The sequence below is a fragment of the Caloenas nicobarica genome, chromosome 10 (assembly GCF_036013445.1).
Source record: "Caloenas nicobarica isolate bCalNic1 chromosome 10, bCalNic1.hap1, whole genome shotgun sequence".
NCBI lineage: Eukaryota > Metazoa > Chordata > Aves > Columbiformes > Columbidae > Caloenas > Caloenas nicobarica.
This window is the reverse complement of record NC_088254.1, coordinates 14,499,581-14,527,166: the sequence shown is the minus strand read 5'-3', so window position 1 is coordinate 14,527,166 and position 27,586 is coordinate 14,499,581. Positions and strand designations below refer to the sequence as shown.

Genomic DNA, 27,586 nt, shown 5'->3' with positions numbered 1-27,586 from the left:
AAAGAAAAAAGGCCCCGCTGTCTGCAAAAGGTTTACTTGCAGGAATAACAAGTGGTGACCTGAGCTCTGCACCTTGAACTTTTTACAAATTAAGCGAATCATAATCTTGCAAAGAAGTGTCGAGATATTGACCTTCATGTCTAACAACTTCAGTATGTTTAGAGAAATGAGTCCCTGTAATATCAGGGTCCAAACGTCTCCTCAATTAATTTATTACTCTTCTTAAGTACAGAAAGCAGCAACCTAAATTGGAAATAAGAACAAATCAAGAGCAAAGAAGTTGGGAGGGTGAGTGCTCTCACCAAAACACCGTTATCCCCAGTTAGAAGGGAGTGTGAACAGGAGTGAAGGCTTTTCCCTCTCTTGTTGCCTTGAATTCAGAGAGATCCTGGAGGTCCAAGTGGCTCTTTTATTTCCTTCCTGGCAAAGCAGGTGCATGAGGAACCATTTTAAAGTATGATCCACGAAAAACAGCAAAATGTAGCAAAAAAATATTTATTTCATCACACGCATGCAAGTTTTTAAATCTTTGTACACAAAGGAGACTAGATTAAAAGTCGATTCCTTGAAAAATCTATTCCATAGGGTAGGATTCACAGTGGGAAATTGTGTGCAGGTCCATGCCCTATACTAAATATAAAATACAGGGATAGAAAGCAGAGCATATTAACCTTGTCAAATAATCAAGTTACAGCATTAAAATCACAACCTGCATTTAAATTCCTAATTCAGCAATTAGTTTTCCTTTTGTAATTATATGTAATCCATAGTAATGTCTGATACTCTTGCAGTAACCAGCACTGTAAGTATCTTCTAAAACTGGACACATCACTGCACACAAAATCAGGAGCCAATTCCCAACATAGTGCTATGAGGCAAACCAGTCTTAGAGAAAAAGCATGTCTTTAGGGCCTGTCAAGCCAAGACTAAGCTACAGAACAGATTATTTACCCATTTAAACCTCTCACCACAAGAGAGTGAAAAAGGTTCAAAAACGCAGGTAAAAATGGTCATTTCAAGTGCAGTTTTTAAAAAGGCAGGTAAAGTGCTTAATCTTCTTTATTTATTGCTAATATGTCAGTGCAGTTTGTTTCACGACATGAAAATCACTGGTTTTGGAACAGTGGGGAGAAAGGAAGAATGTCTATTTGCCAACCCACAGACCTATGAATTGATTTGCACTGCTAGACCTTGATTTAGGAAAAAAAATCACTTAAGGCGTATTTACCTTTAGTACTGAAGTCTGCTGGAACAAACAAGTGGGGTCTTCCACACTATCCAATTTGTTCTGGCTTTTACCACTTGCTGGCTTGGACCCACTGAAGCATCTTAGCAGCTCTACAAGTGCAAGGAGCACAAGAGCTACCTCTTCTTTTGGGGAAGGAACATTGTTCCACAAGAGACTGCGGGGAGCTTCAGAGATGAAACAGGGCTGACCTGCACCTGGCTGATGCTGTAGTGCTAAGTGGGTTTTAGCAATGCTCCTCCTCGCAGACACTGACAAAGTGTGGCCCAGAACAATGTCATTTGTGTATCTTCTCCCCACAGACAGCCACCAGGGCTGTCTCCAGGATTTTTCCAGCCTCCAGTCTGATATTTTTCTAATGCAAATGAAGGATATTGTATTGGAAAAGAAAACATTGCTTTGTGTAGGGACAGGTAGGAAATGCTGGTTTAAAAATTTACTTCATTCAATCCATTGCCCCTGCTCCACCTTTCAAAAGTATCTTTGCTGGCAGTAAAGTCCCATAAGGTCAACTTCCTATTTCTACCCTCAAGCTGACGGTTTTTTTCCTACCCTCAGCTACTGATGTCAGCAATTTTTGTCACATTTTTAATGACTTAACAGCTTTAGTCAGGTTGCTGTAAAACCCAGTTATGGCAGTTGGAATGAAGGATTCCACCACTGTCTGGGGAAGATAGCCACCAACGTCAGACTGAAAAAAACCGAGGAGTTGAGTCCTGTCTGGCTCCCTGCAAAGACAATGAAAATGATTTTATAGCCAGTGGTTTAAAAACATTAAGAACTTTACGATTACTCTTATATGTATTGTCCAATGATAAATATTTCTAAGTACTTTTTTTAAAAAAAACAAACAAGAGACATAAATTCCAAATTTCAATAAATGTGGTTATCCCCACAAGTCAAATTACAGTTAAACTAAACCCTAATTAGGTACACGATTCTGTTTGTGAATTATGGCAATGTAACAAACAACTAGATACTCATTTACCAAAAATTAAGACCATATTTGTACGTTCTGCTGAATCTCTTAAGAGGTCAGCAAGAATCCCACCATGATGATGGTTCCTGTAACATTAAAGACTTTCCTCTACGAAATGAAGAGAGACTAATTCATTGCCAAAAAAAAAAAAAAAAAAAAGAGAACAAAAAGGGCTCTCAGTCATAATCATTACCAGTCAAAGGAAGACAGAAACATGTTACTGCCAAGAGGCTACAGATCACATGTGGCCATGCACATACAAACACACTGCACAATGGATAAGAAGGGCTTTAGAACACATAACATCAAAAAGATCACTTCTTACCCTGGTAGAGGTATACAGAAACAACCACAGGCATAATTAAAACCTCTCACGATATTTGGCCGAGGAGGACACAGTGGATGTTCCACATTGGTGCCTATAAAGAAAAGCATTCAAGAAAAAGGTCATTTTCACAGGAGATGGAAAAAAGTCCTTGGTACTCAAAGCACCGGCTGAGAAGAGAAAATATTTAAGAAGAATGGCAGTATAACCTTTTAAATGTGGGGCTGTGCCATACCAGTGGTCAGAAAAGACCATTAAAAGGAACCACTCTGGTCATGTAACAGAGAAATCAAAGAAGTGTTAAATTTAGAAGCAACTGCTACTGAGCTCTGAACTAAGCCTCAAGACACTTTGAGGAGGCTTCACTGAACCCATGTTGTGTGAGGGCACTGCTTTTCTTGAGAGGTCACTCAAGTTACTTCCAACGAATCCATGCCACAGAGGTATATGCTGCTTGACTGCTGAGAAGCTGCACTCTAGTGAGTATATAAATTCCTGGCAAAGTATTCCTGAACAGGATGGGAAAATGAGACAGCTGAAACAAGACCAACAATTACTAAACAGTATATTACTTTTTAATTTTATATTTATTTCTGGTAGCTGCTGATTATCTCTTAACACAACGTGAACATGTTGAGAACACAAGCATTCTTACCAGCAGATAGCATCGTCCCATCTTCATACTGCTTTATGAATAGCGTATCCACAAATTCTCTTGGTGAAATAGCCCCCATCCAGGCTGAAGAGGTTGTGGTTCTGCATACAGAGACATTCTGGAAATCACAAAACAGAGTAGTATCAGTTGATGCTTTCAAAAGTACACCAGAAAAAAAAAAATCTCTGTACTTTCAGGTACACCTTATAAACTGTATCAAGGAGTTCTATTCATCCTTTGTTGAACAAAATGCAAACCAGCACAGTCAAAATACACTACCTTATGTTGATGAAGGACAGTTTAATAGAGAAAAAGAACATATAATGTGTTGCTCGCAGGTTATTTAAGGACAGATACCACAAGGGATACTGAAAAGCAAATCTGGCACATCTACCTTCATAGAAGAGTCAAAATGAATCTCATTTCTAGCAAGCTAACAAAGGTAACTTCTTTGTATCATATCACATAGGATACAACTCGATAACCAGATTTGTTACACTGCAGGAAGCTTAACACTACCATCCTCTTCTGTGGGGGCTCTGTGTTGACATACTCCCCAAAACAGAGTGCTAAGTGCTGGCAAGTCTGATATATTTTGTGAATTTCAAGTGGCATGTTGCAGCATTCCTAAAGTTCAAGTTTATAATAAATACTAAATAGCTGTAAGGTTCAGCCCCCAAAATCATCTTCTCAGGACTTCCACAAACATTCTCGGGACTGGTTGTGTTTGCACCCTGGCTGCTTCTGAGCATCTACATGCACTTCAGATTTGGGGATCTAAATCAAATGCCCTTTTAAGGTTCTGACACGCTTAAAACAAAAAACAAACAGACAAAGAAATTAGACTGTATAACCACAGCAGCAGAAACTACTGCTCATACATAGCCCTTTTCACATGCAATGCACCAAGTGCAGCATCTTCGTTTTAAAGACAGAGATACTGAGACAAAGCGCTGGGTCCCAGGGTCCGTCAGTCTGTTAAAGGCAGAGTGCAACAAGAGCATCGTGTGCTGCCATGGTGAAATTCAGGGCCTGAATTAACAGCTGATGACATGAACGCTCCACTGCCTAACTCAGTCTATGTATTCTCTAAACCTCCTCTTCTCTCACAAATAGATTGTTAAAAAAAAATCATGCTTAGCTTGATTCGCGGCATTAGCGACAACATAGTACAGGAATCTTTAATGTTATGCATTTGCGTATTTTAAGTATGCGGTATTTAGCCAAGAATGTATTAGTAGTTCTTTCAGAGAGATAAACCACTGATAAGAAAATATATACAATTTATGGAAAAGAAAAAAAGGTGCTCGATCCCAGCACTGTCAGACTGATCCAGACAGAGGCTATACAACTTCTTGAGATCTCTATATTATTATTATTACTTAATACCTCCCTCCACATAGCATACGAGCCATTTCACGATGCACTACAACCAGGAAGTCAGTGCAGAGCCCAGTACTTCCGAACACAATGCTGCATCAATCGCACCGGAACAGTTTTTAAAGGAACTTACATCGTTGATGGCCTCGATAACCTCAAAATCCTTCACGGTTTTGTCCCACTTGGTCCTGAGCCCGCCGACCTCCGGCTTGATGCAGTCCCAGACGCGCTGGGGGCTGGCGGGCAGGATCCCCTCGCCCCGGTACCTGCGGCGGGACGAAACGAAAACCAAACCCGCTGCTTCGCCCCGCCCGGGCCCGACACTCCGCGGCAGGACGGCGGGGGGCGAGCCCCACGCCGGCATCTCGGGCAGCGCAGGCGGGGCGCCGGGCGTACTCACAAGTTGCCAGCGAACTCCTCAGACGGTCTCCAAGAAACCGAAACCTCTCTCTGCGGGACGGGAAGCTTTCAGCCGCCGGCCCGGGCCAGCCCCCCGCCCCGAACCAGCCGCCCCCGCCCGCTCACCGTGCTCCGGCTGCTCCGCCAGCCGTCGGGGTCCCGCCGGTAACGCCACACCTTCTCGGCCGCGGCCTCGGCGAGCCCCCCGTAGTCCATGGCCGGGCGGAGCGGAGCCGCTCGGCTGGCAGCTATGAGGTCGCCGACTCGCACCGCCCCCGTGGGACGACGGCAGCGCCGCCTCCTCACCTGAGGGGGCCGCGGCTACAGCCCGCCTGACCCGGGGAGCGCGGCGGAGGGGAGAAGGCGGCGGGGCTGGGGGCGGCCGTCCCCGGCAGCGCGGAGCCGCGGGTGGCCGTGGCCTGGCTCTCCCGGACAGCCGGGCACCCCCTCCGGCGGCCTCCGCAGGGGAAAAGAGCCTCGCCGGCTGCGAGGAAACGAGACAGCTCGGTTCCGGCTAAAGCAAACAGTTCTTTTATCCCGGTGTAATCCGAATGACGTGAAAAAGAAAACAGATCTTCAGCATCTAAAGAAGGTGTAAAATTGCAGACGTGTGAAAAGCAGGATAAAATTAAATTAGGAGTAACGAAGCAAGTTTTTAAAGGCCATGGAAAGAAAGATTTCCACAGTGAAGCTGTGCTGAGGAGTCTCGCCAGCAAATTAATAGAAGATCCATTATTTCACGCGGAAGGCTGGCATGCATTGCTACAGTCAAATAACTCCATTGCCCATGCAGTACACTCTAAAGAAACTCACTATTCTCTGTAATTAACCTATTGCTGATTTGTTTCAGCTATACCGCAGTCAAACTAGGCATGTTGTCATCAATTACACTTTAAACAGCAACTCTGTTTGTAGGAAACTGACTACCTGCTGAATTTATTCAGTGGAAACATCTTCAGCTGTGACCATATCAAAGAAAGGCTCATTTAACATATTTTTGTACTGGTTTAATTAAAGTGCCCCAAGTACATAGCTTTTGATTTTCCACTATGTGGAGTTTTTGGTTTTTAACAGCATAACAGTAAGTAAAAAAATTGCAATAATTTTCTCTTCCAAATTATTCAACGTATCTGTCGTGACAGCAAAGCAAGGTACAGTTAACAGTAAACCACAAGGCTATTCTATGCTTTTCCCACCGCAAGCGGCTGCATACACTGTTGCTGCAAAGACTATGTTGTAGTTATTCTGATAAACCTCAAACAGCAAGTACAACAAATGCATGCATACCTGTTCAAAACACAAAGACGCTGGGGCACTTTCTCAGACATTTGAACATACCAGTTCACTAGGCTCAGACATATTTAGATCAACACTGGTTTTTGATTTCTTTTTGGTGGGTTTTGCCCCAGGTTTTGGATACTTTTCCTTGTTATGAATGACTTGAATATACTGGTCATTGCTGCTGTTCTGCGGATCACTGCTGGATTCAATGGAAATGGAATCAGATTCTGTTAGAGATTGCTCCAGCTTTTGCTTTGATTTTGGTTTCGCGCGTGGCTCGGGATAGTTCAGGTGCACTTTTTTGTAAGCATATGGAGGCCTTTCCAGGTCCAGCTCGAAACCATCGTCCCAGGATTTGTAATGCACTCTGGCTAGATCTTTGCTCATAAGAACGTGGCCATCAGCACGTTCCCCAATGTAAAATCGTGGTGCTGGGCGAAGATCAGACAGTGAGTGAGGGCGATGGGATCTGTTAATGAATTCTCTCTCAAGTTCCTCTTCATCCTCCTCGTCTTCACTGGGATGAGGGGAATACATCTGATGTGCTGTTCGAACCACATATCTTCTGACATTGCGTGGATACAACTCAATAATGTCTCCTGATTCATTTTTTCTGAAGTGCCTTTGGAGTCGGGAGGCAGAACGGAGTGATTTTTTGTGGGACTCATTTTCATTAACAACAAAATATCTGGTAGTGTATGGTCTACGTCCCACAAAAACAGGAGCCCCTGCCCCAAGAGTATCTGGATTTACCTGCCGAATGCCCTTTCTAAAGAGAGGCTCAGAATGAACATCTTCAGTGTGCTTCTTGAAAGTCACTGGTGTGTAGGACTTTGTTTTACAGAGCTCACTTGCACTCCCATGCGCAACGCTTGGGTACCTTTAGGAAGAAAAAAAAATGAACAAACTATTGAGATACAGACTTATCTATCTAATGTAATTAAAATGTATCAAAAATATTGCTCTGGAAGTAAAACACTAGATTTTTTAAATGGGAGGAGTTTACAGAATCTCCATTGCTCCAAATTTTTAGAACCAGTTTGAGAAACATACCCTAGAAATTAGGACATATATTTGTTTTTCCCTGTGAAAATGCAGAAGACAATTGACCTCTCAAGTTATGTTCCCATGCTGTTTTCTTATTATTCTGAGAACTGTTCTTTGATCACTTACGAAAAAACCCAACAGGTAGCTTAAAGCATCAGCCTGCAGATGTCCCAATCTGATTATCCTACAACTACACCTGCACAGACATTCTGCATGCAGGTTCCTTCACTCTTAATGGGTTTGTCTTGTTCATGGAAACAGTATCCTGCACAAACTCTTCCAGTTATATGCCTGAGGGGAAACTTAGTATTTATCTTTGCTTGAGGTGTGTGCAAACTCCATTAACTACTCTGAATAGTACTCGTGCATGAATCTGCTTTTAGAAATTCCTCAGCTGTTTTACTACTCCAGGCAGTCTGAATACACTGCTATTTTGTAAATAAACACAGGTATGTCACGGAGCTGCTGGAAGAAATGCCATTTCAAAACCAAAGCAGTCTTACCTGTTTGTGATATGGTTGTTCCTTGGTTTCTGTACACTTGATACTGAGGGAGCTGGTGTTAAAGAGGTTGAAGTCGCGGGAGTTGCGTTGACAGGTCTTGCAACATCAGTCGAGGGCACAGTTTGGGGCACAGACTGGGAAATGGTTTGTATGCTGGTGCCTTTGCTCACAGGTGATTCAAAGTTCAAGACACTGCCATTCTTTCGGGGAGTTGAGGACCGAACAGAAGACTCCTGGCTGATAATATCAGTTTCTTGCTCTGGTCTCTTGTCATTCCCGTCCAGATTTTGGATTCTGGCTAGAAAACAGAAATGATTACAGGAACCGTCCAGGCCTCTAAATTTCAAAACTGCTGTGTAAATGCAGTGGCTCAGATTCACCCTTCAGTCAGGGGAGGCAGTGCTGACAGAACCCCACTACGTTCAGAGAAGAGAAGCTGGTGTCACACGGGGAGACATGATGATAAAGGAGTGCGTCAGTGCACTAGGGTATATGGCAGACATAATATTGAGGAGAATAGAAAAAACACTGGACATCGCACTGTAGGATTCCAAAACAGGCAACAAGCCAATGACTCTTTTCAAGAGCTCCATTTTAGTTCACAATGGACACCACTTCCAATATGAAGGTGGCCAAATTCAGCAAACTGGCTCCAGTGACTGTGCTGGTCACAGCCAGAAGTTGAATTTCATTTTTGTAACAAAGGAAATCGAACTAGGACCCATACCCCACTGGTCTCACGAGTTACTCCTGGTCACTATATTGTTATACATCAGGTATTTCACCATTAAATCTCCACTGGCGAGCTATCAAGTGGTTGCAGTAGCATTAAGATCTGGCCACAAGGCTACTGAGTCATGTCTTCTCTTTGGCTTCACAAATTTTTACTTGTTCCTTTCACTGGGAGGTATCAGAAGGATGGCACCCTTTTTTGGGGGTTTCTCATCACTAAAATCTGAGAAGTGGAAGGTGCAGGTGCAAATTCCCTTAGACACAGTAGACAATTAAGTCTGAAATACTTTCATTGCTGACGAAATATTCGACCTGCTCAGGTCAACAACAGGGGCCATTCCTTTCTTCCTCTTTGGACTACTTCCCTCTGAATTTTATGCAAGGTCTGTCAGGATTCGAATCATCAGAGATGCCTCCCAGGTTCTGCTCTATTGGTGGTAAAAGCAGGAAAATACCCAGTCCAAAGATCCCAGCAGACTTTAGGTATAAACTACACACCTTGTCTTTCAGTGACACCAAGATTAGGTCAAGCTGAGCTCAAAACCCATCTAATCTAAAAGGAGGACTCTAAAGCAAGCGCAGTTCTTAAAATGTAGTTGAATTTCTCTGTGTGTATGAGAAATCAAAATGGGTTTGCATCCAAACACTGTCTCAGTAGTGGAATTTCACCAACTTACCTACTGCCATCTGTACCACCTTTTTCTTATCTTCAGTTCTTTCCTAAAATACATTTGGAACAATGAGAAGCAGTAAATAATTATGGATTAGAAAGTAAATCTACTGCTGTGGATTGGTTTTACATTGCAAAACACTGAAAGTAACTTTATAGATTTATTAATAACTAGGCTAGTACTTTACTGAAGACCCACCAAATTGCATGTAAAAGTGCTTTGTGCTGTACTTACTGTTTGGATCTTCATTCTCAGCTGATTGTTGGTGAATTTTAATGATCTTGCAATACTTTGTAGGTAATAGATTAGCATGCTAGAAGTGAAAGAGGTGATTACGAGTCACTTCAAACAGCCTTGGCAGTTTTCTCTTTGGGGGTTTATAGGTCATCAAAATGATGTACAGGTTCAGTTGCTGCTTTGTAGCATTTCCTTTATACCGTGATAATGGTATGGCAAACATACATGAAAGAAAGAAATGAGACTGAAAACAGATTTAACAGCAGTTCTAATTGTGTCTGTGTTTTTTGCAGGTCTTGTCATTATGCATGTAACCCTGAGTGCATTGCTAGCTTTTGTTGTTGTTGTTTAAATTCTGGACATGCTGAAAATAAAAATTTTGAATAATATTTTCTCATCTTTTTTTTTTTACCAGTCCAAAGTTATGGAACAGAGATACCAGAAATACGGCTGAGTTTGCATACTTATACCAATGTAATTTTGTTGACTGACTGGAATAACACCTTGTTTACAGTGGCACAACTGAGGTCAGATCTGGCCTGACATAATGGATTACACTGGCTTTCAGATGAGGTAAAGTCTTATGTAATAGCTAGACTCCGTATCACAAACATTTACATATGTGCTTAGCCATTGGGTTGAAGGAGTCAAGAGATCTACTTAAATTTGTAAATACGTTCATATTTATATGGCTGGGGCCTTAGAGAAAAAAGTTACAAATAGGAAGTATTGCTTCGGTCTTTTTGATTTGTCTAAAAGCTCACTGGTGGGAGGAACTCTTGTGTTATCTGTAGTTTACAGGGAAAAAGAATCACACAAAAATACATGCAAGACAAATGATGCTTCATAGAAACAAAGTGAGTTTCAAACAGGTCAAAGTAAATATTAATTCCCGGTGAACAATTATTTGGACACTAGAGTAAGAAAGGACTTCCACTGGGCAGTCTGCAGCAAGTTGTATTACATTAACACTTAATAACAGACCTTCATAATTGATTTGTCAGAAATCAGGATGACTCAGTAGCTTCTTTAAATGACAGACTGAGCCCTGCTCACAGTCAAACTGAACTAATGACCATGAGGAAATGGAAAATTAATTTCTGAGGAGCTCTTGAGAGGGAAGAAGGATCTGAAAAGTTCCTGGAACCAGCAGCACTGCAAGCCTTGACACCATATAGTGAACTTTAACACTATCCCAGAACAAGAGATGTCTTTTGAAAACGTGGTGATAGTCTTTTTAACATACTCTCATTCCTGTCTGATCCATATACCATATATTTTTTTTCAGATATGCTTATTACAATAACACAGTGTTTGTTTCTCAGTATCAGCATTTGAGTCTCCAGAGATAAGGCCAGTATTGCTACAATCAATTTAAGCTACCTGTGAAAACCACAGTACTTACAATAAAAGTAGTAGTGCAGGGAGGACAACCACAGGACTGCTGATGTAAGTAATCACTGTGTTGAACCATGCTGGAAAATCATTTTGAATTGTTTCAGAAACAATATCATATATTTTTTCTTGTCCACTACAAGAGGAGAAAAAAAAATTAAAAAATATGAATGATTAAAAGAAAACAAAACCACCCCCCTCAAAAGCTACCTACATCCCTCTCCGCCCCACCCCCCCAAAAAATGTAAAATTAAGTTGTAAGGGATCCTAGGTACATCAGTTTGTTAAGCACTGTTGCACTGAATAAACGAAGAGTTTCATCCAAAACTTGTAAATATAAAATAACTGAACCCTGTGTATTAAGCAAAATGTTGAGCCTCATTCAGAATGTTAACATATTCACCTCTTTAAATCTTAAACTGGAAAACACTGGCAGCAGAAAAACACTGTCCTGTCTATCAACTTTTTTTTTTTTAATTGGTAATTTTGGTATTATTGAACCTGATCAACTTATTCTAAGGTGAAATAAAATCTTTGCAATTTTCATTAGTCCATTATAACTCACCTGAAGGGACCACAGCTTGAAGATGGCTTATATCGGGCAATAGCAAAAATTGTTGGTAACATGCATAAGAACAACATGAACAGCAACATAGCCAAGTAGAAATTATTGGATCTGCAAGAAGGTGTAAACATGTTTCAGATTATACTAATCAGAGAGAAAAACAGAGGCAACATAAAAAGGTGCAAGTCTGTATCTACCTGACAAGTTCAAGATCTACATTTCTGAAAGATCTAAATCATTCTGCTCTGATTAGCAAGTCTGAACAGAGCCAGTTTGAACAGACTCTTAATGATCAAAATCCTATTTGCGCTGCTTTCCAGATACCACTGCTGCAGGCAGAGGATGGTTCATAGCACCCGTCTGTAATATCAAACCTGATCTTCCTGCCTGGTTGTGTTGGGGGAGAAAAAGAACAGTGGCAGAAGTTGATTCATCTTCAAAACGTGTTAGAAACAACTGATTCTTAAGAATCAAAGATGCTCTAAATTATTTCCATTTTGAGTAAACAATTAAGATCTTAACTGTGATAGAAATATGGGGATATCTGTTGTGCAATACAACAGGAAAAAGCGGATGCTTCATAGCTTTCGAAGAAAGAAACATTAAGAAATAGGACTTGCAACAGTTAAGACATGCAGATTATTGTGTTCAGTCAGATCTGTATGGAAATAAAGCATATATGTTAGGCCACATATATTGGTCTAGTAATATTCCCTGACATTTTTCAGTTCTTGCATACCTTTAACTACCTTGCTTTACGAACCCTTCTGTTTCTTAGTAGCTATGTTTTTTCCACAGACCTTTGCTATCAGTATTACTGTCAAATTTGATTGTCAATTTTAAGAGCTAAAATCTCCTGTAATTTTGTTCCTATGCACAAAAGACATTTCCATTGTCTGCATTTGATTTGTTCTTTATCTTTTGTTCTTATTTTGACTAACCGAGATGCTCTGAAAACCTGCTGATGTGGGACATTACATGTTAACACTGCCCAGCTCCTCAGGTACATGAGTCCAATCAACTTGAGAACATTGAATGCTGGCAAGCAAGGTGAAAAAAAAGCTCCCATCCTGGAAAAATAATATCGTGTCAGTGCTCGGTGTTGCGAGAAGCAATTTTAATAGCACAACATACAAAAAAACCCCCACCAAAACAAAACAGGTAAACAACAGCTCACTATCAAGAGACGATCTCATTATAATAAAGTATAAAAGCTTGCATTACCAATATCCTACTTGAATAGGTTTCACTGGAAATCATCAGATTGACTTAGTAATCAGCCAACAAAGGACAAGAAAAATCACTTATGGACTACATACCAGATCATTCCTTGGTTGTAGACCAAATGCAAGACATTCTCTGCAATTTTGAATTCTCCATATTCTGGCTACGAGAAACACAGCATAGGATGAATAACTTGTCTTAATCTTTTTTTTTTTTTTCCTCATATATTTTATTAGAAGCATTTGACTGAATCAGTTTGCAGACAGCACACAGCCTGAAACATCCAGATCAAATACCAACTTTTGGCAGGCAGTGGGAATATAGAGTAAAACCTATTCTGCAGCAGAGGATTAAATAAACTAATTTCTCTCTAGTTTACTTCACGTCTTTAGTTAAGGACAAAGAACAGTCCTCAGCCTTTCAGGCTCCTTTCTAACCAAATATTAGTCACTGTAATTTTCTTAAAGAGCCTTATGCTTTTTGTTTATTGTTTCTTGGACCACTATATACATTACGGATAAGTTACACACCTACAGAAAAGACAAAATATGGGGAGTAATTCCATGCCCTCTGTCTCATCTTTCATTCTGGGACTGCTCCATGATCTCATTTTGGGAAAGACAAAGATTTTTGCACCACGGCCATGGGAGGAGCTTTGAGAAAAACATCCAGTTGCAGCATTTACCCTCCAATTTAAACTCAGTCTGAACCGTGCATTTATACACGTGTGCTACCAAGAAATTATTTCTCTGTTGAAAGGCTTTAAGGATGTTCAGTACTAAGAAAAGGAGACTACCCATGTTTAGGATTTTAGTTTGATAAAATAGTTTGTACTTACAAACTTGCTTTCTAGATCCCAGCACCAGCAATCACTTAAATATCGGACACACAGTCCACGAAAAAAATCAATCAGCAGGATGCTTGCGACTGTGAAAATCATGTCGATAATTGAAAGCTTTAGCATCTCCTGAAATACATATTGTTCACACGTACTGAGTTGTTCTGGAAGCAAATGGACTGCACATGGCTCTTTTGCATTTGCACCTGTATTTTGGCTCAAGCTTAGTATCCTAATAAAATATTATTTGAATATATAAATTATTCCCTTTTAAGCTTTTCCTGTTTGACTTTTCCCTTATTGTCTTTGTTCTAGCACATAGAATAAATATAACCAGGCTTCCATTGTGCCTTCTGTTGTTTGCAGCAATAAAACTCCAGTCATGATGGCTTCAAGCTTTCTTTTTAATGACTGTTCTGAAAATTTATCTAGATAAACTAAAATGGATTGGTTTTGCTATCGTACCCAATCCTTTAGCAGGTATGTTTACAACAGTCAATATGATAAGTGCTTCACAGTGAGAAACGCTTGTTATTTGTGCAAAACCAAAACCCAATGGCAGTAGGATCATCACACCGTAAAAGAAACCTTTTTAGCGCTTAGAAATGAATGGAGTTATCCTGTATTTAATTGGGCTTTAAAAATGTACAATCAAATAGAAAAGATTATATTCTCTAGCCCATTCTGGGAGAAAAATCGAACAATCAAGAAAACCCCATGAACACTAATTCTAAAAATTCGCTGATGCCTGTGCACAGGAGAGTTACATACGAGAACAGGAGTCAGGCTAATAAGCCTAGGAGGAGACTTTTGCTCCAGATGATCAGACATGGCCTTTAATATTGCTTACAATATTAAAGGAGCTGAGAGCAAGGCAGAAGCCCATGAGCATCATTCTTAATCTAGTGGCCTGGACAGAAGTGCAACACTGACAGAAACCAGAATACGTTGGCATTAAATGGCATCTTTTGAATTTTGTGTTAAAATTTCTCTCTGTACGTGTTACTGCCACTGCTAGTCACCCGAAGTAAAGGTCACAAATAATGAAAGCTTCACATGTAGGAAAGCAACGAGTGTCATGTTAAGTCCACAGATTTTCTGCAACCTAACTGTGGGAACATGCATACATGGTGCTGCCACCCAGCTGGCTCCAATCTTATGAACTGAGAGGATTTTGAAACCTTTTGTTGCTGTCCTCTTTCTCCCAGAGGAAATGAAGAACATTTGATTCTCCAGTGATTTAGTAAGGCAGAATGAACAGGGACTTCAGAGATATCGTACAAATGACCAAGAGCACAATCTCACATTTGGCTCAGGTCTGCATCCCTGTCTATCCAGGCTGCAAACCGAATCTGCACAGGGTGCATGTTACTGCTTATACATGTTTATGGTCGTGTCTCTTTGTATGAGTTTAATAGGATGTATCCTCTAAAATAGGATCTGTATCACACATCTGCAAAGATCTGCCTGTGCAGAGTTGAAGACAGAGGCCAAAGCCTGGCAAAAGAACATTTGTGCAACACTGAACACATTATAGATACTGAACAAAAAACCAAAGCTTTTATCTGTGGCCGTATGACTTTGCATAGTCTTTACCCTTTCTACACAATCCTTAGCTAAATTCTGGAATTTATACAAAGAAAAGCTCTAAAATTGAACACAGTACAACATGACTTTTATTTTTTGTCAAATATGGATTAGGAATAAGTTGATGACATAATAAAACGGTTACATACTTGACCAACATACGTCTCCCAGCACTGATCCTGTGGGTTCTGGGTGTTGGAGGAAACTGTTTTGTTAACCAGTGAGACAGAGACTGCCAAGCCTTGACCGTGACTCCCTTCCAATGTGACGATGCCGTTTCTCTTAATTTGTACATCAGGAATAGTTGTAGATAAATTGTATTCTTTAGAAAAATTTTTAGTTGCCAAGAAGTTGGTTGAATTACTTGCATTGTTGTTAACGTCAGAGTCCTGAAATCATACATGTCCCAAAAGCTACTTTTTCAACTGTACATAAATGCAGATGTCTGCCCCTTCTAAAACATACACACATACAGGCATTTCTTCATGTATTTTCAAGCAGCAGTTAGGTGACTGTTAAGTAGCTGCCAACGTACAAATACAAATGAAACCTGTAAGGACAGTACTGACAGCTGAATTTAGGTAGCTGGAAATACTTGGCACAAAGTGGTGGCTTGCCTTTTTTTTTTTTTTTTTTAGTCATTAAGCAATGCACAGAAATCTACTTATTGTGATATATTAGCAAATAGATCCAGTTATCCTAAAAACCTGCAAGTAGTTGTGAATGAACACTACAAACTAAACTTCACAATCCTATCAAACTGTAATATGTTTTCATCAATTTCAGACAAATTTTCATCTGACTTCACATGTATCACGATCAACAAAACTCTCTATAAAGTCTACTAGCTTTACACATCAGAAAACAAGTTAAACTTACAGTGACACTCATACTGTCCACTTTATCCAGGAGAGCAATAATTAAACTGTAGAGGTTTCCAAGGTATAGGACAAGAACCCTAAAACCACCAAGAATAAGATACGGGTTATTGGCATTGTCATCCCATCGACTTCCCATTCATTCTCTGGCTTGGTTGGACTAAAATATATGACCAGAACACACCTCTCCTCCTCCTCCCTTTCTCCCCACGTGTTTTCTACACTGATTAATGCCCATACCTGGCAAGCTGGAAGCGAAGAGTCGTCCTTGGGTGATACATCTCCAGAGCCGCCACAAGTTCAAAAGCAGAGGGCGCAATCATTGTAATCAGTGACACAACTACACTTACCTGAAAAACAGAAAGACGCAGCATTTTTGTAGCTTTTCATGTAGATCTGTGGAACTTTGAGTGCTGACTGAAATACTGCTGATGTACATGCATTCGTGGTTGCTTTTCTTGGAGAAGATGCTTTGAAAGGTTATTATTGACATTGGTAATAACAATAGTTGTGATCCAAAATTATAGGTCGGGAATACCACTCAGGAATCTTTACTCCAGACATTCTAGCTTTGAAGTTATTACTTTATTAATTAAGATAAAAACTTAAAATGTAGGAAATATGAAACCAGCAGAAAGACAGCGTACCTCATTTTTTTCCCAAAGAGTCAATTCCTTTTTGGTGCGCTCTAACCTTTGGGATCGATCCACAACAAAGTATATGATGTAAATGCTACCAGCAAGTGAAAGAAGCACAAGGATGTTTGCAATAATTCTTAAGCTTATAGTCACTGCCCTGGAGAAAAAAAAAAAAAGTCTAGGTTGTCTTATGACACCAGAGGTCTTTTCTAATATTGTTTTTAGAAGTATGACAGAAGCAGATTAGCATTGCTATCTGCATTGAAACAGTGCTTTGAAAAGTATCTCTGGTCTTATATACATACAAGTTTTTGCTTTTCTTCTTTTCCTGCTCTTCCAATATAGCTTCCTTGAAAGAAACACAGCATTATCATTTTAATAGTGTTCAGCAAAAATAATGCACATATCTTTCACAGAAAATATGAAGTATACTAATAAAAGAGTTTACAATCTGGAAGTGAAACGAGATAAATACCTTTTTGTCCTGCATACCTTTTTAGAGTGATAAGTGAGCTTACATAGCAAAGGAACTTTCTGAGAAACAAATACATAGTAATCAAATACTTGTGTGCTTTTAGTCATGCACATTCAATGGGCTACAACCAGAGGGTTACACTTCCAGATCTTTTTGCAGAATGTGCCTATAGAATCCATGTGTCAGTAATACAATACAGAACTGTCAAGTGTTATCCTCAGTCATTGAAATAACTAAATATTATAGCTTGTTAATTTATCCTTGACACAATTTGAAGAAATTTGGTGCAATGACTTAATGAGAATACACCAAATTTGGGAAATAAATTACTTTGGATGAAAACAACATCTGTTCTTAAATTCCAAATGGAAAACACCTGTATTTAAAGCAATTTTCTAATACTGAGAAACCTGTAAGATGTCCCTGGACCATTTGTTATGAAGAGATGAAATAAATGAGCATTTTCACATTGTTAACATGAATTTGATTCTGTTACTCAATGAAATTGCATCAGAAGGAAATTTGTTTCTAGTTGTCTAATTTCTTGTCCCACTTACAGTGCCATTAAATAAAACTCTCGAAGAACACAATGGCCTCGCTGGGACAGAATGACAGTGCCAGCAAGTATGATGTCACTGCAATCCCAGCCCTCCCCTAGGCAAATAGATCGGTAAATGAATACTAAAAAACAACAGGAAATGCAAAGGAATGAGAAGAAAGATATACATAATATACAAATGAACAAACAAATCAACTCTAAATAATTTGAAGGTCAGTTACTCACCCTAATGCTATTAACTATGGCAGCAGCTTTGCTCTCTGCAGCCTCTGGGTTTCCTATTAAATAGTCCCAAGCGCAGAACAGTCTCCAACAGAAAGTGTAATTTTCATCAGAGGCACTTGCTAAACTCATTCTTGAGTTCTTTGCCATTCTGTAAAAAAATAACAAATATTCAATTGTTGTTAATGTGTGAAGATCAATATGAAGGAAATCAGTGGTTTGGTTCATAGTTTTCAGATGTCTACACCTTTAGAAATACAAGATGTTTGCAACAATTGTGGTCATTGTTGGCAACTTTATGAAGAAAAAATAAAACTGGGTGAGGTTCAGAGTATGAAGTTCACTTTTGCTCTTTTGCAGAAGTGACTCACTGCAGAAAGGCATTTTGATATTTACATTGTTTATAGCTGAAAAATAAAGCAAATCTCACTAGAACTGTGGACTTAAACATTTTCCAGTTTTACAATCTCTGGGTAGGATCCAGCTGGAGGATACTATCGCTAAGATCACTCTTACTGCCATTACAAGCTAGCTTGGCGAAACTAGTTATCGTGCACAAGATCTGTTTGTTTTCCGTATCGTTTTCACCCTCATAATGTACGTTATTGTCAAATAGAAACTCAGTGCCATTTTACAGACCTTGGGAAACAGAAAAAACCCTACCTGCTCATCTCAGATAGGCAAGATGGCAGAATATGACAAAGTGTAAGAAATGAAATTAAGATTAATAGCTTATGAAAGAAAGGGCATCCAAAGGGACAAGGTTAAAAGGGGAACTGTAAGCAGCTAAGCAAAGAGTCAGTGAGCTAAGTCAGAGGAAGAGCTAATCATATTCAGAAACTGCAGATGTATAGATTAGTGTCAAACATATCAGTGACCCTTGTCACAAACCAGCAGGCAGAATGAAAATAAAAAGGGGAGGTTCAGCTTCAAATCAGAGAGTTATTACAGGCAGTGCTAAAAACCGAGTGACCTGCCCCTCTCCAAGCATTGCACGTTCCTGGATTTATGGTCAGCTCTAGTAGTCTTGCTCTCTCTGCTGAGTAACTCCTACTCCTGACCCTTGAATGAGATGCCATGTGCCGGCTAAAAAACCACAAACATTACATCCAGGATGGAATTTTTGTATTTGTCTTTCAATAGATTGGAATAATAATGTTGAAAACATTATACTTAAAATATAAATTTTTGTTGTAGCAATATTTATACCAGAAGAGAGGAAAACAGAAAGGACTTCCATGGGTGTTGCATCTTACACTATACAAACACAAAGATTGTTCTGCCCTCCTTTTATAGACTGTGAAACTAAGGAAAGAACAAAGTCAAATGATAGCAAGATAAAGAGGCAAGCTATAATTAAACTCAATCTGACTCCCTCATATTAGCAGACTTGAAGAGATTAACAGAGAATTATGCAGGATTAATAGAGGAAATAAGATAAATACACCACTAAAATTGCCTGAACACACAAGGTCATGAACAGCAATAAACAGGAAGCCTTACTTTTTTAAGAGAATGATAAAGCTGTAGGCAAACACTGCCATTCCAACAAGGAAGTAGGCAAGAGGCAGCCGATATCCAGCTTTCCCAATCTTTCTGTCATGACCGTAGTAGCCATAAAACAAAACAGAGTACTGGAGGTAGCCCTGCAGAGACCAGAGCCCGTAAGTAAGAGCAGTAACTAATGGTTACAACAGAACAGCGATAGCAAAACAATAAAGAGTGGTTTTAGTCTTGCCCCAAGTGACCAGATGGTGTCCAGGTCTTGAGCAGATTCAATATGCTCCTTGGGAATGGTCTTGCTGACGGTGCTGCCAAACGGGGCTCCGGCCAGGAGCTGGGAAAGAGAGAGAAGGTCTGAGGAGCTGCCCAACCCTGGCTGCCGCGCAGCTGCCGGGCAGAACCACCGAGAGCTGCCGCATGGAGGATGCTCTCAGGATAGGGGGTTTGGGGTCATTCCTCATCCTGAACTAGAAACTCCATGAGAAATCCTGCATTCATTTTCCACTAAACGAGATTTTTTTTTTCTTCTTGCTATCTGTGGTCTACCTATGAGGAAATTCAGGGCCATGTAGACATCTTCAAAATGGTTAAGAGATGAAAAGAGAGACCAGCTGAAACCATTAACAAAATAGCTTTAAAAGTTATGTTTGTTTTAATTTAAGTATTTTTAAATTATGACAGCGTTTGATCTCAAAATGGTATCTCAAGATTAAATCTGCTTTTCCTGAAAAACATAAAAAATTGAAGTGAACCGCTTTTTAATTTCAGTTTACTTTTTTGTTTGTTTTGGGGATATTTACTTTTTTAGTTTAGCCAATGAGAAGAAAAATCCGATATTCCCATGTTTTTTGATAACATTACTAAAGCACAGGTTAGGGGAAGCAAAATAATTTTTATGAATAATTTAACAAAGTTCACGAATAGCCTTACTTGCACGCAAGAAATAAACCAAGTTGTGGCTGTTCAGAACTTCTAGAAAATTATTTCTAATGGACAACGATCCAGAGTCTAGAGAGGGATTTCCTGCCTGTAAATGACACTTAGAGGACCAGAGCATACTCAACACCAACTACAGCTTTTAGGATTTGGTTCTCCATTTTAGTAATTGGATACAAACATATTCTGTAAAAGCATTAGTACTATGTGGACAAAATACAATCTCTAACACTAATAGCAAAAATCTCTTATCCTTTGGCAGAAAAAACCTCTTACTAGTGGATTTTATTTTAAATAATTCATTTTAAATTGTACATTTGAAATTGATGTATGCCTTTAAGTGTGGCATCTGTTTAATTCAGAGAGGAAAGTGCAACAGTAGGCATTTTTCTGTCACTATTAACAACATATCCTTACCTCTGGTAAAACTACAAATGCCCCTGTCATTATGGTAAGTACGATATTGATTCCAAATAGCCATCTCAAGAAGATGAAGTAAGAGGCAACTCCAGACCCAAAATGACCTTAAACCACAGAAAATAGTTATCTGAGCTACGCAGTCTATAAAAGCTCACGTCATTTATTCATGAAGTATTATTTGAATAATAAAACAAAAGAAAACCGTTTCTTATTCATGCAGGGCATAAAGTCGACAAAATATTAACATGTCGTTGAGGAAAACATAATTCCAACACAGACTCTGTTGGGGAAGTCTCATGATTACCAGCAGCATTTACACAAGAAGCTGCTGAGCTGGGTGACATGATGCATCTGCTTTTCTTTACCATTCAAGCACAGAGGTACAACCTCGCTGCTGATGTGATGTTAAGGGCAGCTTTAATTCCATTCAAAGACTCAAAGGCTGGTGACGCAGGTTACAACCACATTTAACAGCCCTGGGCAGATCTGGGGAGGTCAGCCCAAGGATGCTGCCCTATGAACTGTAATAAACTGTAATGAAATCTTGCTGCATTTTCAGAACCATGATGGCACAAATTTGACTTTTGAAAAGTTACCTGCCACTAGGACCATAGATGAGAACTGTGTCTAAGGCAACAGGAAAAGAAGAAAAAGCAAAATTTTCAATGAAAACATCACTGCTGAAAGTTTACATCTAACTCTTTTTCCCAGATATTATCTATTGAATTCAGTAAATTCAAAAATAAACCCTAAGACGTAGCATGTGCTTTACTGCTTAATACCACTAAATCTTTATACTTACTCTCGATTTTCTTAATTCTCATTTCCCAAGGAATAAAGATTACCACAAAATTATATGCAAGTCGAATAAACTTCCTCCAAAGCTGAGGAGAAAAAAGCAGAGAAGTGAGAAATATGACACTTCTGTACATTTAAAAAAAAAAAAAAAAAAAAGGAAAAATAGAAATGCAGAGTATTTTTCTCATCTCTTTCATCTTGTATCACAAGAAATATTACGAGCATTAATTACTAAGATCTTAGAGCATGTCTGTGGGTAAAGCAAACCACGGTAGGTTTTAGAAACACACAAAATGCTGGTGGGGATGGACACAGGAGTCCTTGACTCTGTTTACCATTCAATTGCCAACAAAGATGAAAGAGAGCACCTTTTATACACCTCTGAGTGTACAGTCAGGAGCCACCAATCTACATCTTTTACACATAAAGACTGTAAGGAACCAGCAGAAGAAGCCAACGGGCACCATTCCCTGTCACCTTCTTCATGGCCGGGGCTGTGGAGAAGGGCTGGGCAGCAGCTCCCGGCAGCAGAAGCCATCCAAGTTGGGCATTGCCAGGACACCTGGCTTCTGTGTAATTTATGAGGGAATCCCGCTACACTACATGCAATAAATTTGATTTCTAGGACAAGCAAATGAACAGACAACTAACCTGAAGTTTAAGAGAAACATGATATCTTAGGGGACATTTTCAGAGAGAAAAAGTAAGCTTTTGTATTCAACAGCAACAAATTCAACTACTATATTCTCAGCTCTGTGTATTACAGCTGACACCTGCAGAAACCTGTGGTTATATTTTGTAGATTCTTTATTCAACCTCCATTTTTTGCATGGTCAGAGGAAAGCATCTTCCTGCACACAGTGTGGTGTGCAGGGGAGATAAGAAAAAAATCTGCATGTGCAAAATTGAATGCAGTTTTTGATGTGTTGAATTAGATCTATAACTTTACAGTATCAACAGAACAATAATACTTGTATGTCATGCATTATATAACGCATTTTTAGTAAGGCTAGATATTTTTTAAAACCCTATATTTTAGGCAGCAGCAGTGTCAATATTATATAATGTAATTTCCTAAAAACCAAAGAGAAGTAAATAACATTTTAATTACTGAATGTATCATCAATCTCTTTGGCTGAAGTTAATTAATATTTATGGTGGTATAGGTATTTTATAGCATGAACTGGAAGTATGCTGTGAATTGCATGGGAGTTGCTGGGATTGATACTTTCAGCTGAAAACAGGGTTCACGAAGGTAAGGAAGGAATTGAGCAGCTTGTGCTGGAGATTTATAAAGCATACAAAGGTATCCCTGTGGGAGCAGTATTAATGATGTAGTGCTTGTTTTGCTGTGCTACAGTTTTTATCTTCTTGGTCACCATACTATTTTCTGAGAAAATACATGAAAATGAAGCCCTTCTGATTAAAAAAAAAAAAAAAGCAGCTCATACTGTTGCATTTGCTGAATTTAGCCTGATGTAAAGGCTATATTCCCTAATTTGTGCTAGGAAAAAAGAATACAGTTCCCCTACTCATAATGAGTACTGCTAATTAACTGCTGAATTATATCCCTGTGCTGAATGTCTTCCAGCAAATATACACAATAGAGGCAATTAGATTAGATACCAACTTTTATTCATTGTGAGCTCTAAGATGAAAGCCTCAGGTTTTTTATGGGAAGGGGAATATGAACAAGTAATGAGCCCAGTCTCTGATTTACTGATATATTGCAGACCCTTAGCACTCGTCTTTCTAAGTAACATCCTAGTTCCACTCAAAGGCAAAACCCAGTATTTATTTTAACAAGATTTTTTTACTTCCACTGCATTTGCCACACATGCAAAGGCAGAACAGGAAAAAATTACTCTTTCCTACCTTGGAAATCAGTAATTTTAACCTTTGCTGTGGGCCAGCATAACATAACAACAGATAAATATGCAGCCTTTCGCTTGTTCATGTAGATAAAATTAATGGTCTTCTATTTTACTGTTACAATCTTGTCTTTTTAATTAAGATAAGTTAGTCATTAAAGGTCTACTCATTATGATGACAAAAATATTGTTGACTGCTTAGATGACTGAAGATTTTTTCGCTGTTGGTTGCATATTAGGGACTGTGGAGTTGTCATATGCAGGGACAGGACTTGGACTCGATGATCCTTGTGGGTCCCTTCCAACTCAGGACATTCGATGAAATATCAATAATATCTATGAAATTTCCTACATGTTATTAATTTCCAGAAATGAGGGCCAAGGTCTGTTTTCAGTGGTGTAAATAGATTTGCTAAGATTAGATTCAAATTCTTTGAGTATTATGCAAGCTAAAACCTTTTCTAATAATGTATTTACCATAAGCTATTGTAGGATTGTCTTCCAAACTAAAAGCTAGACACATTTTTCATACTGAACTATTGAACTGTGGCCCCAGAGTCTGCTGAAATAGTCCTTCAGAGAATACTGGCATCATGCTGTTGGTATCCCATTCCCATCACCTTCTCTAGCAGGCACCAATATTTGTAGATTATTTGAGAAGGAAGCTTATACTGCGTTGGTAGAGGAACATCCATCCCTCAACACATCAAATTAGTCTGCAAAAATGCAATTACTAAATTCACAATAGAAAAAAAAATAGATGCCTTTAACTGCATTTTCCTCCCTCTACAAAGTTCTCGAGTTGGAGAGCAAGACTGCATAGCAAACCTGTGCTTCTGGGAATGAAAAACTGCAGATGACTGTTGGTATAGAAAAGAGCTATAGTTTAAGAAAACATAGCTGTACCTCTGCACCAGCAGCTTGATAACCTCTTGTTCTCGTGAGCCTCCCTTCATACTTCAGCACAATCTCCTTTGCCTGTCTGCACAAGAAGGGAGAAGTTTGTTCTACATTGATCATGTTACTCAGAGCCCCTCATTCTGCACAAGTAGCGACTAGCAAAGTTGTGAAAAGCTCTGAAATACAATTGTGGACTGTCTCACCATAAAATCCTTTCCCAGGCAAAGCCTTTTTCTTTTCCTATTGAAGTTTTTACTGACACCTTAAAATCACTGAGCATTTTGTCTGAGAAGACTGCATTTGAAAGTCTGACTGCAGGGAGAGTTTTCTATTCCTCTGTTTGGTTTTGGTTTTTTGTTTGTTTGGGTTTGTTTGTTTGTTTCCTCTGTCCTTTTGGTTCAAAGTCTTTTAAAATGCTGCAACCCAAATGCATAATATAAAAAGATCCTCATTACAGCCTAGTTAGTCTCAAGTGGATGCTAACACCTCTTCTGCAAATCGGTTGTAACGCTCTTGTAAGATGCAGAGAGGTGCATATTCATCTGGTCATACACAGTCTTTGACCTTGGCAGAAGGTGGATGGGGTCCACCAAAATCGCATCAACAGGCAGCAAGTCACAGCATCTGCCTACAAGAGAGAAATCTCTCTTTGCTTCCAAGATTACACAAAAGTTCTACTGCTGGTAAGGATCCTCATGATTCAAATGCCATCCTAGCATCAGACAGGAAGGATGCCAGACAAAAAGCAAAATAAAGCAAGCCCCAAACAGATCATGCTGTGAAAGACCTGACACAAATTAGGCAGGTGGCCCAAAAAGCACGCACTCTCTCATTGTAAATTTGGATTAATATAATATTTGCAGCCTCAAGCTGTGAAACATGTTATTACTACACTGGATGTATCTTTTAAACCTACAAGTTTCCAGTATTTACTGCCATTTATAATATATTACCTGAAGATTGTGACCAGCTTCTGTTCTCATACCATGTAATCGCCACGTGCAATTATCTTGCAAAGGACAGATATTTTTTCCTTTTTGGGACAGAGTGAAACAATTTATCTAAAAAACTTATCACTAAGCATTATCAACAGCTTTTCCTTAGATCACTTAATAGCTGACACACTGTTTCAATAGGTAATAGCCACAGTGTGATTTCAGCAGACAACTTCACCTGCAGACTTTCCACCCTGAGGTTGCTGCCTGCAGCCAGCTCTGAGATCACGTCGGAGCATCCTCACGGCATGCTTTCCCAGCAGCTCTTCATCATTTCTGTGCATGAGCCCTTCCAGTTTACACTGAAAAACCTCTCTGGCTGGAAGCAGCGTCACAGTCACTGAGCCTGAAAACTTTCACGCAAACACCTTTACCTGAGCGCCCTCAGCTTCTGCCTCATCGGCCACGGCCGGCAGCGGATGTTGGATATAATCTCCTTCTGGTACTGGATGTTCTGAAAGATCTGCTCTGGGTCATGGCTCTCAGCCTTTTCTTCACCGGTATCATCGTCTGAGTTGCTGGCAGCCCAGCACACAGCCCACGAGAAGAAAACCAAGACAAATTATTCCCATTCAGATCCCCAGCAAACTGTTGACTTGCACAGGGTCCAGCCTATTAGAGCAATGTAACAGCAGTGAGCTTGGGAGCACACATGACCTTATCGTTTAAAAGTTGACGAGTAATTCTGATGATTTCCTCGTCTCCAGAATGTGCCTCTTTTCCTCTCCCCTGCTTGCTGCTCAGTCATAAATCATCACCACTCCCCATGACAAATCTCAGTCTTTCTTCTCTGAGCATTTCCAGCCATACAACTTGTACATCATGCTAGCAAGACACTCTGTATATTTTCTGGAGCAAAGTACTATCTAAACATTTCCAGCAAGTGCACTTAACATTCATTTATTCACCACATATTGTTGGCCTTTTATTTTGATTGTAGTAATGATAAAATATTTTCTTGCAAGAATGGGGGGACCAGATGCTCAGATTGTGGTCGCTCTTTGTTCCTGTTCCTTTCTGAGAGAGACAGGAGCATGGGACTTCGCACACCAAGAATTACTTGTCCTTGAAAAAGATTAATGTGCTTTGATGCAAATTTCTGTGAATGATTATTAAATCATCTTTTCTGATGCTGTCAGCACATTTGCTAAGCTACAGCTCTTGCAATTCCTCGTTTGAAACAGGGTACTGTATAAGAAACAGCAGCAATATTCACTCTTGTAGAGGCTTAGGTCTAAAACCTGTGGTGACTGTTTCCCCCTGAATTAAATGAAGGGATCTGATGTACTGCAGCAACCACCAGCTAGGAAGTTTTCTAATTATATTGCTATGTACTTGTTGGGAAAGTTCCCTGCAACTTCACTGAAAGAGCAACACCTTTTAATCATTTAGAAATAAATCATAATCTAAACCATGCCTTGTGATAACATTCAAAGGACATACTTCATCAGACCACTGATCCATCGGTCCACAGTCCTGTCCCCTCAGTCACAGGGGACATCCAAGGGAAACATGTAATTACACAGGAAAAGTATAGAGAGATTTCTTACTCTGCTATACCCTTGACCTCACTGGAGTTACACTGTTTAAGTTCAGTGTTTATGTTGCAGTATGAAACACGGCTTTTATGAAAACAAAAACAACAAAACCCCCACAAACAAACAAAAAACCACAAACAAAACACAAAAAAAGAGGTTTGAAATACATCTAAATATGGAGAGAAGAGTGACGTTTCTCACACTCCGTGTTTACCACGCTCTGTCTAAATCAAAGTGCAAAGACAAGACCCCCCTTCTGTGCTGGGTAAGGCAGATTTGCCCTTCAGGAGAGAGAAGGGTCTCTTACCTGTGGGGTGGCTCCTGGTAGGTGTAGATGCCAGCGTGCCGCTTCATCGTGCGATACTTTTTGCAGGTCTTGGCCGTTTTTGCGGCAGGAGAGCCCGTCGCTGCTGCCATGCTGGCAGCTGCCGCCCGCAGCAGGTGGAGCTCTGCCGCGCTAGAAGGAAGCCTTTAGCTCGCCGGTCAGATGTCTCGCTAGCAGCCAAATGTTATTAAGTTGACAGCAGCGAGCAACGGCGAGTCCTGCGGAGCAGAGGTTTGCTGCCTGCATCGCTGCCTGCTGCTCCAGCAGACAGGAGCTGCTGCCCCAGCAGACAGACAGGACCTGCTGCCTGGCACTGCCTTCAAGCTGCAGTGCACAGCAGCCCCTGCCAGGCAACTTTGGGGTGAGATGCCCAGAAGTGAGGTAGGGAGCAGAGTCCAAGGGTTGGCCAGCTGTGAGTTATAATTCACAGCCAAATTTGCCTTGCCATAGATGAGGTGTTTTCC

General features: G+C 39.9%; 2 protein-coding genes across 2 annotated transcripts; both read right to left on the bottom strand.

Annotated features, from left to right (window-relative positions):
* Positions 1-585: 585 nt before the first annotated feature.
* On the bottom strand, positions 586-5,218 carry STARD5 (StAR related lipid transfer domain containing 5). The gene is made up of 6 exons (XM_065641932.1): positions 5,111-5,218; positions 4,986-5,035; positions 4,719-4,851; positions 3,206-3,323; positions 2,551-2,644; positions 586-1,974 (listed from the first exon to the last, which is right to left on the bottom strand). The coding sequence occupies exons 1-6, from the start codon at positions 5,198-5,200 to the stop codon at positions 1,827-1,829; spliced, it is 633 nt and encodes a 210-aa protein (XP_065498004.1). The 5' UTR covers positions 5,201-5,218; the 3' UTR covers positions 586-1,826.
* Positions 5,219-6,304: 1,086 nt separating this feature from the next.
* Positions 6,305-27,214, bottom strand: TMC3 (transmembrane channel like 3). Its single transcript, XM_065641991.1, has 22 exons — positions 27,105-27,214; positions 25,634-25,777; positions 24,271-24,346; positions 21,498-21,579; positions 20,693-20,799; positions 19,575-19,673; positions 19,340-19,482; positions 17,840-17,987; positions 16,886-16,929; positions 16,590-16,737; positions 16,183-16,292; positions 15,944-16,022; positions 15,214-15,453; positions 13,478-13,606; positions 12,735-12,802; positions 12,357-12,485; positions 11,416-11,526; positions 10,861-10,986; positions 9,453-9,531; positions 9,225-9,267; positions 7,816-8,113; positions 6,305-7,145 (listed from the first exon to the last, which is right to left on the bottom strand). Exons 1-22 carry the CDS (start codon positions 27,212-27,214, stop codon positions 6,305-6,307), a joined length of 3,354 nt encoding a protein of 1,117 aa, XP_065498063.1.
* Positions 27,215-27,586: the final 372 nt, after the last annotated feature.